This window comes from Halichondria panicea, chromosome 15 (assembly GCF_963675165.1).
Source record: "Halichondria panicea chromosome 15, odHalPani1.1, whole genome shotgun sequence".
Taxonomy (NCBI): domain Eukaryota; kingdom Metazoa; phylum Porifera; class Demospongiae; order Suberitida; family Halichondriidae; genus Halichondria; species Halichondria panicea.
The window spans coordinates 3,183,938-3,205,738 of NC_087391.1; the positions used below are offsets into that span (position 1 = coordinate 3,183,938).

The 21,801-nt window shown below is 40.7% G+C and overlaps 1 protein-coding gene and 2 long non-coding RNA genes across 6 annotated transcripts; 2 read left to right on the top strand and 1 right to left on the bottom strand.

The window, feature by feature from the left end:
• Positions 1–2,696: 2,696 nt before the first annotated feature.
• On the bottom strand, positions 2,697–6,695 carry LOC135348345 (uncharacterized). Of its 3 annotated transcripts, XR_010398724.1 has the most exons (4): positions 6,573–6,695; positions 4,717–6,449; positions 3,486–3,912; positions 2,697–3,407 (listed from the first exon to the last, which is right to left on the bottom strand). It is a non-coding gene; the product is annotated as an uncharacterized LOC135348345 (long non-coding RNA). The 3 variants fall into 3 exon arrangements; XR_010398725.1 differs by having other exon boundaries at positions 2,697–3,685; XR_010398723.1 differs by having other exon boundaries at positions 2,697–3,912.
• An 8,155-nt stretch (positions 6,696–14,850) lies between these two features.
• On the top strand, positions 14,851–18,169 carry LOC135349392 (uncharacterized). Of its 2 annotated transcripts, XM_064547922.1 has the most exons (9): positions 14,851–15,239; positions 15,332–15,788; positions 15,864–15,988; positions 16,038–16,199; positions 16,245–16,367; positions 16,414–16,518; positions 16,570–17,062; positions 17,113–17,527; positions 17,586–18,166. In XM_064547922.1, the coding sequence occupies exons 1-9, from the start codon at positions 15,091–15,093 to the stop codon at positions 17,858–17,860; spliced, it is 2,304 nt and encodes a 767-aa protein (XP_064403992.1). In that variant the 5' UTR covers positions 14,851–15,090; the 3' UTR covers positions 17,861–18,166. The 2 variants fall into 2 exon arrangements, with proteins under 2 accessions (XP_064403992.1, XP_064403993.1); XM_064547923.1 differs by lacking the exon at positions 16,245–16,367 and having other exon boundaries at positions 17,586–18,169.
• A 1,969-nt stretch (positions 18,170–20,138) lies between these two features.
• On the top strand, positions 20,139–21,801 carry LOC135349395 (uncharacterized). Its single transcript, XR_010398910.1, has 3 exons — positions 20,139–21,270; positions 21,367–21,450; positions 21,520–21,801. It is a non-coding gene; the product is annotated as an uncharacterized LOC135349395 (long non-coding RNA).

Sequence of the window (21,801 nt, forward strand, 5' to 3'; positions counted from 1 at the left end):
CAACCAGGCATTACGGCTTTGCAGAATACTGTGGTACTGTGGTCTTGGTAGTAGAGATGAAAATGATCAATTTTCTTCCAGATAGTTGACTCGGATGAATCACTTGAGTCTGAAATGATAGTAATATCAGAATTTGTGCTTGTGTCGATGGTTACTGTCGAACTGTTTATAAAACATTCACATTCTTTGGTCAGAACTAGTTTGTGGTGCTCAGGACTGAATTGAAGCAGAGTGCTTGGTGCTTGTTGAATTGTGCTGACTGCTTCATCAATAAGAGTGCAAACATACGTTGTGGTTGGTACGTATGTGTGTGTGATAGCAGGATTGTCAAACAACTTAAACAATCTGGTTGAATCTTTTTACACCTCAAACCATGAACACAACACACCAACGCTTGGTGATATCTCTGCTGTCGACCCCTGTCGACCCCTTGTATTGCTGAATCTTTTTTTTCTTATGGTTTAGGGCAAACTGCAATATCTTTCCAATAGACCACTTATGCTCACCAGCCATGAACACACAAACATCCCCTACGTGCATAACATTGGAGGTAGTTGGCAATTGGCTGTTTGTTACTGGTGACTTAGTTACAATTGTACTGCTTAAAGAGAAAGGTTGGTTGGTCCGTACTCTAAACAACCGATCAGAAGACACCCTTTCACCTTCTTGGAACAATGATATATACACCAGGGTGCACTTCTACGAACGGTTTTCGAGAAAGCAGTGCAGGTTTTTTCGTGGGGGTTCTGAACACATGTCTGGAAATTCAGGTGCTTGTATTGGTCCGTATGTTGAGATGGTGTTAGAAGTTGAGGTTTTAGTGGTTTTAGTGAGATGTCTATGAAGGGTATCTAGCTTATCTTTCAAATCTGAAGTTATCAGTTGGTTCTTAGACAAATTTTCTACATCTTCCCTAACATGGCTGGAGTCAGTATCCAGACACATTTCTTGAATTAAGCTGGATTCAGACCGTTTTTCCAATTCATCATCGGAGCTGTCCTCAGAGTCACCAAAGACGACGTCAATATCATCAATCACATCTGCCTGATCCTCCCACTGCTTATGTTCAATCAACAGATCTGCCATTCCCAGTTTCTCAATTCTCCCACGTGCCAATATTTTTGCTCTCTGAACAGCATCGGCAATGTCAGAGTCTCATGTCCTAATCCATCACCACCACCCTTTTCTCCTTTGACCCCGGTTGATGAAGGGTGAGTTGCCAAACATTTTTATTACCATCACATGACTGTACTTTGTTAATTTCAGTGGAGAACAAGAGCTGTCTGTATTATTGAATGAGCTATATGTTAAGAATCTGCCAGTAGACCGGCTACTATCAGTCAATTGTCAACGAATTGTTGTTCGTCGCAAACACCTTCTGTTCGATGCAATGAAATACTTAAAAGTGACGTTTGTTGGAGAGCCTGCAGTTGACGATGGAGGGCCTCTTCGAGAGTTCTTCCATCTCCTTGTAAAGAATTTATCCGAAGAAAACAAGCTGTTGTGTGGGCCTTATGATTGTCGAACGCCACGGAAGAACATCGTCGAGTTCCAGAAGAACTCTTTCTTTCAACTTGGGAAAATGATAGCTATGTCTCTTGTACATGGAGGTCTCTTGTACATGGAGGACCAGCCCCACATTTCTTCTCTCCTGCTGTGGCTGACTTCATCTGTTATGGGATGTTCAAAGTTTACGCTTCCATTTCATTGTTATAATTATGCAATGCACCTATCAAATTTGGCCGTGAGCATTAATTAGGAATGTTAATGTGTCATTGCCTAAATCTGAGCAGCTTATGTAATTAGTGGTTGTGGGGTTATTTAAATTCTGAACTTTAATGATGTTGAGTCATTGCACTTTATAATTATTATAGCTGCAGAATTGTGCAACTGTGGACGAAGTGAGAGAGCTTCTGGATAGTGACAAGATGGGGTTTCGTTTTTCAATTGGTGTCTCTATCAATTGGTGTCTCTATGCCAAGCTCATTGGTCCACTTCAACGATCGAGAGGCTATTATACGATCAGTGGCCACTCACTACTCTGTGCTGTCCGTGAAGGCAGAGCTTGACCAATTTCTCGATTGCTTCAAAGCTATGGGTGTTCTAGATCTATTTAGATCAAGACCGAACCAAATGAGACCTCTGTTGATTTCCGAGCCACATGTCGATCTCACATCGGATTACATGATCTATTTGTTCAAGACTTGTCTCTCTCCATTGGGGAGTAATCAGAGAGAAGCTGAGGATGCTAGCATCTTGAAATGGATCAACTATATTCAGATGATCGAAGGTTAGAATGAAAACAATAATAATTATGTTCCAATTTCATTTGTACTCTACAGATAATAATGGCAAAGTACAAGGTGAATCTCCCGATGGAGAACAGAGCCAATTTCTCGTGTCCTATGAAGTCGTTTGCCACAGGGTGTACCACCAGCTGGTTTCAGGATAGAGCCCTCTCTAAGATTCCAGTCATCAAGCCCCTATCCTACAGTCAACACCTGTACCAACACTATCCACCTTCCATTAACAAATCGTGGTTCCGATTCTTTCAATGTCTTTGCATATTGCATGTCCTCTGGCATCCTCAATAGTGCTGGATTTGGAAAAGTTTAATACCAAGACACTGACATTGTTTATTACGATATCTCTATAATATATATTTTTCCATGCAAATTCATGATTATTCACAATAATTATTGGAAGTTAATTAAGTTTCATGACCACAAAACTGACTAAAAATGACAACTAGCACAAGTGTTTGATAAATGTTGCCCTACTTTACTACAAACTTCTCGGTATATATCACATCCAAAATCAGTGCTTTCTCTTAAGCAATCAATAGTTCGTACAATCCGTTTAAGGTGTGAGCAAGGGATGAATGACAACCGTGGCACACGTACATGGTCACGTGGTGGGTGACTGCACACTCAGACGTACCGGTGTTATGAATCATGTTCTGCTCGAGTGCACCTTGAATAAATAACTGGTTTGGAGTCATGTTTCGAGCACTTGCAACGGGATGGTTGTTCCAGCTTTCTACAAAACAATCTAGGGATTTATTAATGCGTTTAAGGTACACAAAGCGCAGACAGTACAGGTTGATTTCATTCAGGCAATCTATATAGTACATTCTATATAGTACATTCTCGTCTTCCAGTTTATAGAAGATGTGGTAAAAAATAGACGCAACACAACGGAAAACATCTCGCCATAATCTTTCAATGCGCTGGTTGTGTGTTGACGAACCAGTAATGATTGAAGATGAATCACAATGTTGTTCTACCATATAGCGCCAAACATCTACGTTTTCTCCACCCAAGTCTGATCTTATCCTAGTTGGCAATCCATGTCTTTCTACAGCATCTCGAAAGGCACCCAATACAGTTTCCGCACGGTTATTGTCACTGCAACGTAGAAACACCACAGTACGTGAGTAACCATCGATCCCACCGTCGATCCCACCGTGAGTTACCAACCCCCACCTGATCAATTTATGGTGTCCATCAACATGCCAGACTGTGTTGGGCCCATCTGCATGATACACCCGGCATCTTATTGTAATGCTCCTTCTAATTGGCTGTATTAATAGGGTCAACTCGATGAATCGATCCTCGTAACCGTGCTCTTTGTACAATTACCTCGTCTGGCAAGGTTACATCCGTTCCCCGTCGTTTGGATGAGCCTGTTTAATATTTTCAATGGATTCATCCAATTGTTCATCAGTAATGTCACTGTAAGAAACATGGTTCGGAACACCCTCCTCATTCAGTCTCCTATACAGAGTTGAGCGACTTATTTGCAGTAATTGTGCAATCTTGGTCCAGGTGAAACTCATTCCCCTTAAAAATTCCACATCATCCAAATTCCACATCATCCATGTTCAATGGGATTGACGGGCGACCAGCAGACCTGGATAAAATAAACCTGGATAAAATAAACATTATTAATTGTAACTTAACATCTTATGACATTTAGACTGGAAACCATTCTTGGGGAGAGAGTTGTTGTCCCGTTGGAATGCAAAATGCAATTAGAACAAACCACAAAATGCGTAGGCGTGGGTGATATTACTTAACAGACCGCTAGTGATGTACGTATACTGAAGACCGATAATATTTTGCGCAGTAATATACTTAATACATGGACGGTGGCACATAAGTATAAATATTTGTGACGTATTCTTGTGGGAGTGTGGTTTCGTCTAAATGACGATAAGATATGCAAAAGTAGTTTGGAAGCCCCTTAATGGTCTCATAATTCAGAGTTCATATTTACAAGCCTTGCTGTTAGACGCTGTTAGACTGGACACCACTCCCCTTCACTGCGCTCTGGGGACTGGCAAGCTGCCGTGTTTGAGTTGTCCCCCCAGTGCGTGAAGAATCTCACGCTCCCACAAGGATGCAAACGTCACAAATACTCATGTGCCAACCACCACCGCCCACAATATTATTGGCCTCGAGTATAAGTACATCACTGGCGGTCTGTTCTCGAGGCTGAAGCAATATCACCCACGCATTACGCCTTTTATGGTTTGTTCTAAAACAACTCTAACACATACAGTCACATACAGAGCGTAGTGAAGGGGGTGGTTTTCCAGTCTACCATACCTTGCTGTCACTACTTGCTCACAGATAAATGATAAATGCATGTAGTCTGGCCACACCCTTCCCAATAGTACAGTCAGTCATATAATTTACCTTTCTTCAAATTTACCTTTCTTCATCAGAATCCTCACTATGACAGTGTGGAGTTACTCCTTCTTCCGACAAAGCAGTCATTATCGCCTCGTAAAAAGTTTGTTCCAGCTCCTCTTCAGACATAGATGTCGTTGCCATTGTTTAACAATAAAATTATCAGCCCATGTGGAGTTATGGTCGTCAAAGATACAAGTAAACTTCAATCTAGTAAGGTCGAAGTTGTGCTTTTTACTAAACATCACTGTGTAAACATCACTTTTTAGTAAATATCACTGCTTTTTACTAAACATCACTGCTTTTTAGTAAATATCACTGCTTTTTACTAAACATCACTGCTTTTTAGTAAATATCACTGCTTTTTAACTAAACATCACTGCTTTTTAGTAAATATCACTGCTTTTTACTAAACATCACTGCTTTTTAGTAAACATCACTGCTTTTTACTAAATATCACTGCTTTTTACTAAATATCACTTGTAAACATCATTTTTACTAATATCACTGCTTTTTAGTAAACATCACTGCTTTTTACTAAATATCACTGCAATATCACTGCTTTTTAGTAAACATCACTGCTTTTTACTAAATATCACTGCTTTTTACTAAATATCACTGCTTTTTAGTAAACATCACTGCTTTTTACTAAAATTAATATCACTGCAGTGCAATGCACTGCTTTTATAACACTGATGTTTAGTAAATATCCGTGGCTCGAGGAATAGCGCCTTCTCGTGGACAATGTTCCTTAAAAAAGGATTTTGATACAAACGGCACTCCATACTCGAGACCATTGCAGCTGAATGCTGTAACGTAAGCAAGATTTACGGAGATGGAAACATAGATTACGGATTATAGGGAGAGATTTTAAGAGATTTTGCGAGATTTTAAGATTTTAAGGAGATTTTGCCCACAGGCGTACAAGATTTTAAGGAGTGGCGGACCCCTCGAAATGGAATAATTGCGAGGTTTTTATTTTCCAATTTTCCAGCAAATGGGCGTGTCCGGAAACAAGGTGCCATGAGGAATGGTGATTAATGGTGATTAACAGGGGGTTTCCATATGCTGACTTGGCACTTTCGATTTATGATCGCCCTCTATATATTTTCTTGTGCTCCTAATCAGGAGCACAAGCTAAGAGGCCCTCTGGAGTGCACAGAATTTATTGTATGTAAGCCAATCCTATTAAATACATCATACATCATGGCTGAGTTAGTGGTTCATAATAATATTATGGTTTCAGTGTTGATCATCTTGCATGTTGCAACATTTGCTCTTTCATTGATCATACCACAGTCATGGTACAGCAGGGGCGATCCTAGGATTCAGTAAATGGGGGTGCTCATTGCGCGCAAAGCGCGCTGCAAAAATTAGACCACGCCCACTTCCGGGGTCACGCCCCTTTTGTCGGCAACGCCCACTGTTTTCTAGATGGTGCACAGCCGGCCACAGTACTGACAGTATTTTACAGTGCCATCATTACAGTGCCATCAGCAAGTCAAGAATGTTTACGACCAGAAGCTCAATTCGCCTGGGATGGCAAACTCTAGCCAACTCTTCTTAAGGTATGTCAAATGTCAATGCAATCATGCCTAGTCTCTGTGTAAATGTAGAAGTTAAGTGATGATAAACGTTTGTTCCTTTGCTTGATCTGACGACAGTCTTGATTCTTTTCTTTTCAGGCCACTAAAAGATTGATCAGCTTACCAGGAGGTGACAGGCAGCGTACAAAGTATGACCACCAGTACGTACCTTGATGTTGAGGAAAAGAGACTTTGTAGTTTACATTGCAAACATTGATTATTATTATAATTTATTGTACATACATAATTATAGGCTTAATTATAATTATAATTATACTATACATTCATGTACCTGGATCCAAGAACCTTGTTGTGCTGCATGTTGTGAGGCAAGCTCAAGTGTTTGATACAGCAAACCACTTCCTGCTGCCTAGCCTTATTATTGAGCCCCTCCCCACTCTTTATTAGTTCCCATGGATATCCCAGTAACGATCGAAGAAAAGTAAGTTTTTTAGGCTAGCTAGCTAGATTAAAGTTATTGTAACTATCACTATTAAGCTGTAGATAGCTGCAGTAAGTGTAGCTTCCTTCTAGCCAGCCAGTGATGGTTGAACTATCTACTTGAGCTTCTCTGAGTCTGGATAGGGTGCTGGAGCACCAGAGCCTGGATGGGGGTGCTGGAGCACCCTAAGCACCACCCTGTGTACGCCCCTGTACAGAGACTATTAATGCACATTTGATGTAAACTTGTAACAGAAATTATGTTCAGGGAAGTGAAGTGAAGTGAAAAGTTATCATGTATAGTGAGTTATCATGTATAGTGAGGCTGCGAAACAGGGAAATCTAACGTACGGAGTGAGACATGTGGATCATGTTCAAAGTCGCTCTTCATACTGAAGAAGAAATGCCAGCTCAGAAGAAATGCCAGCTCAGCCAGAAGAATCACCAAGAAGAACCAGCTCAACCAGAAGATTATTTTGGGTGTACTCTGCTGGAATAGATTCTGTTCAGCTTTAAAGCTTATGATGAGCAAAGTTGTAATGAGACCACAGAACTAGTCCAAATGATCGCTTGGGGAACAAAAAATGGTTAGCTGGATGGTGAGCTTGGTCTGGAAGAGATTCATAGCATGTAGACTAATAGTCTTGATCACTTATAGTTCTAGCATGCTTGCATGTTTTGCACTGCAGAAGAAGTTCACCGTGTTTACTGCAGTGACGACCATTGCCTATTCAATTGCCTATTCACCTCGGAAAAAGTGGTCAGGTTTCAACCTGACTAACGGCTACGGCCCTGAGTAGGTAGAAGTGGCACTATTAGTATTGAAAACACACACTACACACTACTGCACTGTCAATCAATCCTATGTACAACATTATTGCACAAATTTTGTCTCGTGTTCTATTTCTATTTCTGCAAGAAATGGACTGCTGTCTAAATGTGTGATATTATACTCTATGAATATTCACATGCATTAATATTAATATTTGAAGAATTGCACTATTTTCATATTTCACCGCGTTTCGTCTGACTGACTAAGTAAGTTAGTAATTGATACAGCTGACTACAAACCTGACTACAAACCGGGCGTTTTTCTCAGCCCGCTTCCAAGACGCAGGTGACTTCTCATGCTTCACTTCTCTTGCCCATTCACTTCACTTCTCTTGCCTACGCAATTCCGCCATCTTTATTATTACAACAATGTATTGCTCAGTTCATTTTACGCCGTGAGCTAAAAACTTACTCCAACGTACTCTTTGACTGTCAAAGATAAGCTCAGTACCAACAGCTATAATCCCGATTCTCTTGTTGAAAGTGCTAGACTAATCTTACGTTGTGCATTTTAGACTCATGCCATTCAAAGTAAGGTTGTATTATGTCAATAAGACCCGCACCCAATCCCTATCTAACCAATATTACCGTCAAACAAAACTTAGAAATCGCACTCTGTTGAGAAGAAATCCGTCAAAAGTCAAGATTGATTCGTATCTGACCATCGGTCTCAATATGCCCCAGATTCCACGAGGAAGGCTAGCTCCAGCCTCCTCACAGAAGGCTATGAAAAATTTGAACACATGTTGAAAAATATAGGGTTTCGAATCCAGAGAGGTTTCACGCCACTATTTAAAAAACACTCTGCGTAGTAGAGCTCTCTCACGGACCTCTATTGCGCGTAGTTACATGAATCAGCTTCGACGTTTCCGCAAAAAGTGTTTGCTGACGTCGAAAGCGTCACACAAACGGCACTAAGTGACGACTGGCAGCAAGCATACATGCAGCGTGTTTGCGTGCTTTGGCTAGCATTCCAGTTTGGAATACTTCTTCAAGGATGCAATTTGTTTACTTTTTACGAAAGTGTCCTGACTTGCTCGCAGAAGCTGGCGTCAAGAGAGATGTCATGGACGCACCCCTGACGTCGGCATACAGATTCTAGAGAGCCTTACTTTTACGAAGCTGGGTACACCCAACGACCACCTACGTACACTAGTGGCATACCCAGCATCGATGCGTGCGTGCTCTCAGACCACAAACCTGTTGTAGCAAAAACAGCCTAAAGATGGGAAAAAGAAAACACCAAAACCCTGTACGGCCAGATGTAGGCAGGTTGAAACCATTGTAAACTTGCACGACATGTTTAGCGAGGATGTTCAAGTTCTCCGAGACCGCATGTCCGTATGTGCAAACACACATACAGAAGTCCCATTCAACCAAGAGAGGAGTAAAAGTATTATTGACAAGATAGGTGACAAGATAGGTTAATTAATTTGATGTACTGTATGTGCCCCCCAGGACTTAATGATAGCACTATTATATGTTCGTAGCGCATAGTTCATAGTTGAATTAGGCTCCTCCCACACTGTCCTCCCACACTGCTTTGATGTGCTGCTGTACTGCACTGTAACCCGTAATATTATTTTGTGTGTGATACGTTAATTTACTCTTGAGGTTAATTAGGCTCTTCCCACACTGCTTTGATGTGGACGAGCCTGTACCCCTGGCACTTAATCATATTCATAGCACGGTTCTCTTGTGGTTTATTTGGCTCCTCACATACTAGCCTAGACTCGCCAGCCAGCCCTTCCTCGGGGTAAGGGACTCCTATCTGAGAGTTGTGCCGGTGGAATTTTAATGAGTTGCATGTATGACATCATCATGTGGTTTGTAATGTCTGACATGCGTGGGTTGCAAATGGCAAATGGCTAACACAATTACAAATAATGCTTAGTTTGTGGCAGAGAAACCAAGAAACTACTCATAAATTTTTTTCTTGGCTATTGTTTTAGGTTGCACTTGGGTGCGCTCCCAATGGTGGGATTTGATTGCAACAGGTGATATGTCGTTTCACTACCTTGCTTGACTGCATTAGTGACATCAATATTTTTCAATTGTATTGTACAGGTAATAATGCCTTTTTTCTTTCTCTCATTTATTTTACTTATCGTGCCTACTTGCCAGACGTAGACTTAAAACTAGTAAAGTACATAATTATTCTACGATTACCCATATTTACCAGGCCGTATTTTGATTGGCCTTCAATCGAGGCTGTGTAATACATAGCCTAGTTCTAATGTACAGTTCCTCACATTACTCCCTCCTTTGAGAGAGCTTGCGACATGCGTTATTATTCGAGTTTGTGTCCGCGCGATGGGCGGCGTTACAACACGGTCGTGGCACTCTTCTGGTCTTCTGGATCCATAGGACATCAGGTGTCGCATCCCCTTCAGGTGTCACATCATCCGTTGGTTCATCAGGATCGTTAGCAGTCCGCCTGAAGGTTATCCAGCCTGGGCGTCCTGGGCCAGCCCACCTGGAAACACGCATCCACACACATCCACACACTCTGTGTACTCCATTAATCAGGGAAATACACTTTGGAGGCAACTACATTTGGATGACAGCACTCGGTACGGCCCAATCTTGTAACCATGAGTGAAGCTTTTCTTGTCATGAGATTTCTTGTACAGTTCATTTAGTCTAGAGAGTAGATTACCACAAATGTCGCACAAATGTGTGAGTAGTTGCTGAAATGTAAATATCTTTTGATTGGAGCATTTCGTGTTGATACCCGTGTGTAGATGAATGACTGAACTACAACATATCCAAAAATGTTTCGAAACATAAGGTGGTGGGTTTGTGGTGATTAATAGAACAACAGCAAATTGTTATAGTGGGTAATCGCTAACCTAAGTTCTTAGACTTTTATCACACAGTATAGGTTTAGGTATCCTGACCATCGGTCTATAATTCATGTACACTTTTGGTTAGAGTAATATGTGTAACATCTTTGTTCCGGCACCGTGTCTAACCCTACCTGGCTAGTAACTGCAAATCAGGATCAGTCATACTATCAATGAAAGAACAGCTAAAAAGCTGCTGAAATGGTCACTATGGTTTTCCATGTAAGAGGCTGCTCAAGAGTCAGTCATTTTATAATTCTAATTGGTATACGACACAATGAACTTTAACTGTCAGGTGCTGGTGGTGATTCTGCTTCACTATTTATATAGCGATGGAAACAAAAACTCACCACCACTGTCAGTGAAAAGTTCCAGACCTAGCTCTCTTGGCTGAAGATCGTTCTGCAATAAAAAAAATCGCATAATAACTGTAGCTGTAAGGTCAAACTCACCAATTCAGGGGTAGTAGATCTAGCTGAAGAGGGACATCCTACAAAACAATAATTTAATTTTGACTGTTTAGTTTCAACGTATGTCCTTTTACTGGCAGTAGCATGTCTTGGAACTCGCTTTATGTATAACATATGGTCCCTCTTGTTGAGTTGGATGGCCAGATCTGGAACCCTTGTGGACATCAGGATATGTCCACACAATGTACTTTACACACTTTGTACTTTACTCCATGGTAGATCTAATATTTCTTTTGACACAGGAGAGGACACAGGAGAGGACAGTCATAATCAGTAGGTACTACGTACATTGCTCCAAGAACTAGTAGCTAGCTAGCTAGTACATGCAGTACAGACCACACATCTAGCTGTACTGTGTGAATAAAGGTCATAGGTCATGTGAATAACTCAATAATGTATGCGCACTGAACTTGTAGTGATTCGTGAACGTCAGTCTCAAAACTAGGCCGCCTAGGTGAATCCTAGGCCGGGTTTTCACTTTTATATCAGTTTTGGCTAGTTTTGGCTGCGTTATTTTAGAAACAACTCGGCCTAACGTACCTCGGTTTCAGGCCGCTGGGAAGACCCCGCTCTCGGGGAATCGAGGCTATGTGCACTCTCCTAACTTTTTTAAGAAGCTTAAGTGATTCAGTGGTATTTCAGTGTAATTCCGGATACCTACCTACAAATAATGTATTCAGATGTATTCAGAAAATCAGTTGATTTTCATGCACATGTTAAGTTGACTGTCAATTCTTTATACTAAATCTATATTCTGCATGATCCGTACCTAAGTACAGCAATCACAGGAAGTGGCTAATTACACATACATACATTCAGTCAGTTCAGTCTATTTCCTGCTCTGCCACATCACTCTCTTCTCTCAAGGCAGCTCGTCCCGAGCTGCTTCATCCATCTTCATCAGTCGAGCCGGGCCTCTCACTCTCGCTCTGAGTGGGTAATGAGTATTTGACCTGCGTGGCTTCTGCTGGTCCTCCTTTGGTTGTAAACTTGAGTAACAGTCAGGTACACTGTTAAAATTGATGTGTTAATTAGCACCCTACTTTTTTTTTTTATTGTCAGTGGGGTGCTAATTAGCACCCCAGTGCTCACTAGCACTCTAATGTGCAATAGAACACACTAAACTGAACAGTGAGTAATAGAACACACAAGACTGCTGAGAGTGTAAATAAACACACTGTAAACTAGCGCACTATTGTAGTGTAAAGTATAGCACAGCACACTACCATCTGGACCTATATAAGTTAATTCTTCTACATAATTATGCCCACGTGCATGCACTTACACTACGCTGCACGCGCATGCTTTCAAACAGTGCTGAGATTAAAATTATGTCATCAGGACTTTACACATGATTAATGACGGATATATAGACATAAGTTCAGGATGTATAGATAAATTTAAGAGATTATGTCATCAGGACTTTGAATATAGATAAGTTCAGGATAGCACAAAGGACAAAATCGTTTTAAAGCACGATAATTTAAGAGCAGGATTTAAATGAAACAAATGTCTTGAATGTAATAGGCGGACTTCATTGTCATCGTCATCTTCACCGTAACATAAAACAACGAAGAACAATTGACCGAAGTTAAAGGTGAAATGTAGCACAATCATTTCCTATGTGTATGTATATACATGGACATAGAATAGGATGACATTATAGTAGCATAATAGTAACCTAAGCCATAATGTGACATAACATTGTAATTTCTCACCTGTTCAACAAAAGTAATATCAATGGCCATGGCAGTCAGACACTGAGCTCAAGTTCATATGCAGCAGCATGGAAAGATGGAAAGTTCACTGATCACCCCATCTCTAAAGTAATAGTAAATACTCAAGGCCACCATACTATTAACACTTTAAGCAATGCCTTTGATCATAGATCCAATATTCAAATTCTAGAGAACACCATGGTTAGACCAATTATAATCAAGGGCGTATAGTGCAGTTAACCATCAATGTCTAAAACTGTGTAGCAAAAAGTACTGGTTATATCTGTCTGATATTATGTTAGTATGTGTACTTTTGCATAACAATACACTAAAAAAAATTTTAGCTCATAGAAGTGAAGCATTGTTGAGATATTAACTTGCCCACAAAAATATACAAAATTATGTGGCCAGTGATGTCATCGATGACGCGTTTTTTGATGTTACCGTGGAAACGCATTTTATGTTTTTCTGTCTGTAGCGGCTCTAGCAGTGATTGTAGAAGCTAAATATGCCAAAGAAAAGCAAGAGAAGATTACAAGCAAGTGCAGCTCTTCAAAAACAGAGAAGATTATCCGCAATTGGTGGTGCTACCTCAACTCTCTCGCAGTCGCAGTCGCAGTCACAAGCAGATGAAACTGTGCCTACACCTCCCAGTCTTCCCCCTGTTTCTCCCCTAACACCAGTTTCTGAAGAATCTGGAGATGATACAGAGCCTGAATCTAGTGACAACGAAGAGCCAGATGTGCGATCACAGGAGGAGATTCTAGAAGATTTTTGTCTTGAATGGATGGTGACGCTTGACAACGATGAAAAAAGTCTCTGGCTGTTCTTCTGTGCCATTTTTCTGCCAAACATCATGGCATGAAAGCGACAGAATCTGCTCAGCTTGCTGCTAGTTTTGTTGGAAAAAATGATAAGACTGTTAGGCGATGGAGGACTGGTGTATTACGTAACAAAGGAGTTTTACCTCAAAGTAAACAGGGAAGATACGAAAGGAAGGGTGTACTTTGGCACAATGAGAATCTAAACAAGATGGCAACACAATATGTACGCAATAATTCTTCCATTAAAGGTAAACCGAATATGACTACGTTCGATTTTTGTACGTGGGTAAATACAACTCTTCTACCGAGCCTTACTCTAGAACCAGGCTTCCCTCGAAAAGTTGGGGTAAGTACCTGCCGAAAATGGTTGTTGACACTTGGTTTTGAAGTGATTACGCCACGAAAGGGAGTTTTTATCGATGGTCACAAAAGGGTAGATGTCGTCAAAGCCCGCACCGAGTACTTGAGAAGAATGGTCAAGTTGGGGTATGTTAGCTTGACCAATGGACCCACACCTGACGCAATTAAAGCAATCCCTGTAGATATTGAACCAAGATCGTCGATCTAAAACTGTGTTCATTTTTCATGACGAAACTACATTTCACTCAAACGATGACCAAATATTGAAATGGGGTCTAAAGGGCGAGAAAACAGATTTTATTGACAATCACATTTTATTGACAATCACAACGGGTTTTTGGCACTAACAGACGAAGAATATGATCAAGCAAAATAGTCTAATCCTGATGCAAAGAAATATGCAAGAGACTTTTTAGAATACGGAACTGGAACTTAAAAAGATTTGTGGCACATATGCACCGAGCTATTAAAATAGCAGAGATAAAGTACCCCAAAGATCAAGGATGGAGGCTTTGTTGGATCTTCGACAACAGTAGCTGCCACAACGCCATGGCTGACGATGCGTTACACGTTCATCGTATGAATATATTTCCCGGTGGTAAGCAGAGGATATTAAGAGATACAAGCTACAATGGCAAAGAACAATGGCAAAGAACAAAGAATGTACACTGTAGTAAATGGTCAGAAAGTTGCCAAAGGATTGAAGCGTGTTCTGGAAGAGAGAGGTATTTCAACTGACGGTCGAAATAAAGAGTGGATGCAGTCTGTTCTGTCTCAACACATCGATTTCAAATTCGTGCCAAAGTTTCACCCAGAATTAAATCCTATTGAACGTGTATGGGCACAGATGTATGGGGTGTTATCTGTGTCAAAATTACTACGCCAGTGTGCATATGCCAGTGTGCAATGTGCATATGTCAACATGCATGTGCATATGCCAGTTATGCCAGTGTGCAATGTGCGTATGCCAGTGTGCAATGTGCGTATGTCAACATGCATGTGCATATTCCAGTGTGCAATGTGCATATGCCAACATGCATGTGCATATGCCAGTGTGCGTGTGCAAACATTGCACACACGTCGTCAACACATATGCCAGTGTGCAATATGGATATGTCAACATGCATATGTCAACATGCTATGTCAACATGCATATGCATATGGGAATTTGCGTATGTCAGTGTGCAATATGTATATACCTCAACTGACAACAATAATTATGCATAATTATGCCAGTGTAGGCATTTTTTTATGAAAATATTTGCTGGCAATGTAACATCCACATGGTCTGGATTTTAAATAAAGCACAGCATCATCATCATGGCTGACAAAATTAGCAGAGCAAACAGCCTCTTAAAAGAGGCTGCAGAGCTATTGAACCCTACTGATGAAGATTCACCTCCAGGTCCATCTACTGCATCTACTGCATCTAGGCCTACCGGTACCGGCAGCTCGTCTGTCATATCTAGGTACGTGAGCCTGCATGTACGTGTGCATGTAGAATAACAGGAGTGCATTCCTGAGAATAATTATAGTACTGTTATGCAATCCATCCATTCAGTGTTTTCAATGTCCAAGAGTTCATGCCAAGGGCAACTGGCAGAAGAAGAAACGCTGGAAGCACCCCTTACGAGAAAAAGGGTCGAGCTGGAATGACATGGACACACAAATTCGTATGTCTTGGTCAAACTGCTGTTGAAAGTGTGCCAAATCCTCAAGATAAGTATACACTGAAACAAGCTGACCTCGGTGAGAAGAAACTTGTGTTCAAGCTAAACGGGGATTATGTTCATCTTAAAGAAGTGATTTTGCAATCATTTCCGTTATTGGTTAAGGCTGGTGGCTTTGAGCTACACCGAACAGACGGCCCATACTCCAGGGCATTGATCCCAATAGAACAGAAGTTCTTCACCTCAGTTGCTAAACTCAAGTCGTATGTGGTGCAAGCAAGGGTGTACATTCGCCCAGTTCAAGCTGACATTATGGACATTTTCGGCTTACCATGTGAGACTGGAGAGGTAAATGGAACAACTGACAAAATAATGTGCACAGTGCTATAATTATGTATGTTCTCCTTAATAAATTAAATGTAGGGTACAGAACCCAAAGAGAGGTGCTTGGAATGCGGAAAAGAAGTGGAAATCTCTTACTTAAAAACACATATTGAAGTGTGCAAAGAAGCAAGCGCCTTGTGCAAAAAAGAGAAGGAAAAGGGAAAGTAGGTATTCTTTACTTTTGTATCAATTTGCAACGGCTTTTTGTGTTAGGGATTCTGATTCTTGTGACAGCCTGCCCCCTACACCACCAACATTGGCTGAATTGCTACGGTCATCAGCAAGGAATGCAATCCGCTCTGGGCAGCCTGACCAGACCCCTACACCTCCAACATCATCAGCATGTTCAACAACCCGCTCTGGTCGTTTTGCATCGTAAGTCAAACAAACGTGATAACTCAATTATTTATTATACGATAGGGCATACATCAATCTCCTTGAGGAAGGCCTCCCTGACCCTACACCTCCAACATTGGCTGAAACATCAGCTTGTTCAACAACCCGCTCTGAGCAGCCTGTTCGTTTTTCATCCACTGGTTATTCGTAAGTCAAACAAACGTCATAGACTCAATTATTTATTATACGATAGGGCATACGTCGATCTCCTCGAGGAAGACCTCCCTGCCGAATACGAGCCGGAACTACAGATGGCCTTAGAAGCTAGTCTTGCTACTGCTGAAAGAGATTTTTCAATGTAATAATAAGTGTTTCATGTACAGCTAATATAATAATATAACTATCATAGGCAAGAAGTTGACACCCCTGAAATAGTCAAGCAACATGTCTCAGAACTGAACATTAAATGTGGAGTTGAAGACCCACACCAACAGCTAACTGTGCGACGTAAGCACCTCTGGGAGGACATCAAACGGTGTTTTTCGAAGCCCTACACAAATGTGTTACTGCCACTACGAGTCACCTTTGTCGGTGAATCTGGAGCTGATGAAGGTGGACCCAAACGAGAATTCTTTCGACTTGCATTGGAGTCTTGTATTGGTAATTCATCCTTGTTCACTGGTTCCACATACGAAAAAGTGCTCTTGCATAATACCACTGCTCTCCTCCAAAAGCATTATAAATATGTTGGGCACATTTGTGCAATGTCCATAGTGCAAGGTGGACCTGGACCCATGTGTTTTTCAAGTTGGGTATATGATTATTTAGCCGAAGGGTTGGACGGTGTGGTGATCAATGTCAGTGATGTACTTGTTGATTCAGTGAAAGATTTTTTGGGAAAGGTACGCTATACACCTAACATGATTCAGACTATAATTATGTTGATATACAGGTTGCACTGACTACTGACGTCACCACCCTTCGTGAGCTCTTGCGTGAAGATCCAGCTGATGTTGTTTTTGAGTGTGGGTTCTCGAAACCTATCACACAAGTGTCCTTAGAAGATGTCCCAATGTTGCACAAGGCGATAGCCATCAATTCGTGTTTGGTGCCAATCAAAGCCGAGTTGGATCAAATGAAAGAAGGTTTGCGTCTATTTAACGTTGACGGACTCCTCAAGAAATATCCAGCCAAGATGAAGAAGCTGTTTGTGGTATGTGGCTCACCAGCTCGCCTTTCTCTAGCGGAGTTTATGGCACTCACTGAGTATAACTACTCCGTCAATGGTTCAAATGACAGAGAGGCAGAAGAGTCTACCACTATGAACTGGGTTGAATTTCTGGCGGAAATAGAAAATGGACTAGCAGGTAAACCAGACATTCTAAGAGTATGTGTGCAAGATATCTGTGATTCTTATCTTTACAGTGTGCACCGTTCATTCTATTGATGGAGGGAATGAGGAACACACACTCAGCTTGGAAGATATACTTGTTTTTGCAACTGGAGCTGACCGAGTTCCTCCAATGGGCTTCCATAAAATGGTGACGATCGATTTTGACCGATCAAACATATTCCCTACTGCCTCCACTTGTTCTCTGACGATGTACCTGCCCATGGCCACTACTATGATGTCTTATGACCAATTTAAAACTGGCATGATTGAAGGACTAGTAAGCGGTTTTGGTTTTGGACAAGCCTAACTGTTCATAGTTGAAGAACCACTTCTGTTTTTCATTTGGTTGCAATCACGTATTTTAATCACTGTGAGAACCACTTCATTTTGATTGCAGAACCACTTTTGTTTTTTTCTTTTTCATTGGTTGCAATCACGTATTTTAATCACTGTGAGAGCCACTTCATTTTGATTGCAGAACCACTTTTGTTTTTTCATTCATTGATTATAAAAATAAAATAAACAATCTCAAACTAGTATATCAATAGCTTGTCGATACAAATTTATACCATAGTTGGAATCATCTCCAGTAGGATCAATATTGCACCGACGTAATTGTTGTAAGCATAGTTAAGGGTTTGGCATTGTCACCTGTGGTACAACTACAGTATGGTCATCAAGCGAGTACGGTAGTGGAGCACTGAGGTCGATTCCATCACTTACAGATACAGACCCCTATAGAAAAACAACGTATTAGAACAAGCACCAACAACTAAGTGATTACATCATTGAGGGGAATTTGATTTTTGACAGTAGTAGTATGGACATAATTATAATTATTTATACAAGCTGAGCTAAAAATGTTCTGGGAAGGAATATATGTCCCGGACCCCGATCCTCCTATAGTTTGTATAGTTGTATAGTTTGCAATGCACCTTGTGCATATGTACGCACCCCCCCTCCCCCCAATTTTTTATTTCGCCTATTTGCCCTAAATAAATCACAAAGTTCACTTAAAACTTACATAGTTTTATAGTTTTGTTGGTGTATCTGTGCACAGCGAATAGCACCAGAAACAAACAATTGTATCGGACTTCGATTCCCACAGGAGCTCAGTGGGTGGTGAGCATAAGCATATCTAAAACTGTCCAGGCTCTGTTGAATTCTCGGTTTATAGACATAGTGGAGAACAAGTAAATGAAGCTCGTTGCATGGATCAAGATGTCCACACGTTTCGAGATAAGAGAAGATGTTGTAGTATAGACCAAGACAACCTTGATACACGTCTCTCCAAAGTCTCTCGATTCTTTGGTTATGAACCGATCGACCCATAATCATACCTTCACCTAATCCAGTGTGCTGGCGAGACCACATGTATTCGGCTACCTTAATATTTTCTCCTCCCATATCTGATCTCACTCGTAGTGGACATCCGTACGTGTTAACTGCTTCAAGGAAATACTGAAAAACCAATTCGGAAGTGTTGGTAGTAGAACAATTCAAAAACACAGGCAACCTTGAATAACCATCTATTCCACCATGCACCACAAATCTCCATCTGGGTTAAAAAAAACTGGTTTATACAGCTGCATGCATGTATATAATTATACAGAAAACTTAGTGGCCACATAATTATGTATTGTGCACACATACTTAAATAGGCGGCCATACCTATTATAGGCTACATAAAAAAGCATCATACCTTACTAATTTATGGTTTCCATCTATGTGCCATAAATATTGGGGTGCAGGAACGTTGTAGACTCGTCGACGTACACTGGTATGAAGCCTACTAGCTATACCCTCAGGATCAGTCCGTCGTAGAGATTCTCTTACTCGAATTTGTTGAGTAATTATTCCCTGTGCCCGAAGGTGACCGTTCATCATTTTGCTACCACATCCTGGATGTTGTGCAGATATTGTTGTCACAATCTCATCGAGGTTTTGGTCGCTGATACAGCAATAGTTAGTTTCATATGAGAGGCCATACTGCCTCATTCGCCTACAAACAGTACTTCTAGACACACCAAGAATTGTGGCAATGTCTTGAGACGTGAACTGGAGGTCCATGAGACTCTCAAGTGCACTAGGGGAAATTTCGAATGCAGGCCGGCCTGGTATGGATACTTCAACATCTTGAAATTGCTTCCAGCACTCAAATACATTTTGTATTACTTGAGAAGGAATTAGACCACCAAAACTTAAATCAGTTTCGATCAAGTCAGCATATAGTGATTCCAGGCGAACACAAAAGTTTTCTAACTCGTCAGTGTCATCTACATCAACATGCTGTATACTAACAACAAGTGCATCAAGCCTATTCGCAAGTGAAGCTACAACTCCTTCCATTTGGTGGGCTTTGCATTTAGAGCACACCTAGCATGTTCACCTTTGACCTCCGCATGACATGTACGTATCGTGAACTTGCGATGTCATACATCATAGATACATGCATGTAAATTCACATGCTGACATATACACATTGGACACTGACATAATTATATAAATGTGCAGCACACATTGATTGCACACTGGCATATGCATATGCATGTTGACATATGCACATTGCACACTGGCATATGCACATGCATGTTGACATATGCACATTGCACACCGGCATATGCACATTGCACACCGGCATATGCACACTGGCATAGTAATTTTGACACAGATAACACCCCATACAGATGAAGCGATATACAAGAGCACACTGTAATTATTCCATTCAATCTTTACGAGTAAACATACCTAATTCATACGAATTCACGAACGAAAACATTCAAAACCATTGTAGGAAAGTTAGACACTACATGTTTGGCTATCTAGAAGGACTTGTGCCTGGAAAGGAGCTGGATGAGAAACTTAAAAAGTATAAAACTGCGGTGAAGTCACACAGGCGTATTGGAATACACGAGTGACCACGACAATTTGTCCTAGAACTTTCTAATGACCTAACTTAGTTTATTGTACTGTTTTGTGCACTGTTTCATAATACTAACATGATTGCATTAATTTTTATAAAGTTGAAACAATTCCTGCAACGGTGCCATAATAAAATAATAGTCTACTTATTGAATCTACTTCTTACTTAATGTGACCTAGTATGGTTTGCAATGGAATGTAAACCTTGCATACCAAATATGGACTTGTGAAACCACACAGGGCTGGAGTTAAATCACTTTTAAACAAAATACAATATTAGCTCTAAGGTTAAAGGTGAACCAAAAAAATCAAATTTGAAGCCATACAAAATGTAGCCCAGTCCACCCCCTTTAAGATAAAACACCATGGAGATATTAAACAATAAAAAAAGCCAATAGAATGGGCATTTGTGGCTAACTGCACTATATAAAAGAAGAGAGGGTATGCATGGCCATGAAACTCAAATCACTATCTATAGTACAAGCAGAATTCAAATGTCGGCGGATGAATATGTGAATTTGAATGAAGTGCTAAAAATAGAAGCTAAAAATAGAAATTTCTATTTTTAGCACTTCACGCAGTCATGGCACATTCATCCGTCCACAATTGAATTCTGCTCTTTTGCTGCTCTGTCTTCTTCTCATTATGACTCTGGAAGGAATTAGACTTGGCTTTTTAGAAGCAGGGTAAGTATTATATTATATAGATCCACAGCTTTTAGTATCTTACATCTTGTTGGAGTCTGAATGGAATTCTAGAACTCAAATGAGGGAAGTACTGGAGACTATTATTCAGGTAAGCTGTAAAGGTACAATTATGATCTTTACTATTATTATAATAATGATGTGAAAACATCAGAATTTGATGGTTTATGCTGACGTGTGTGGTCAGTACCCTAGGTTTCCTTTAGATTTCGAAAGGTTTCTGGATGCAAAATTTGCTGAAGACAATTCAGATGATGAAATTAAAAACAAGGTAAAAGATATTCATCCCGCTAACATGTCATACGTACGCAAAATTATGTAAGCCTAATATTCGCTGCAGGAGAAGTACAACGTCACCTACTACCATCTAGCAACAATCCAAAACTGGATTATGTGACCTTATTTAATGTATTGTAACTAGATCTACTGTAAACAGTTTGATGCTTCATGCTATTACCGTACCCTCGCGAAAATACGCCCACCCTTTTCTGCAAGAAGTCTAGGCTTATTAGGGGACTGGGCGTTTAATCGCGAACAGCGAGTTTTCATTCGAATATACGCCCACCCGCGGCCTCAAATCGAGGTTTACACTTTGCTTTGTGGCAATTCTGTATTAATTTAT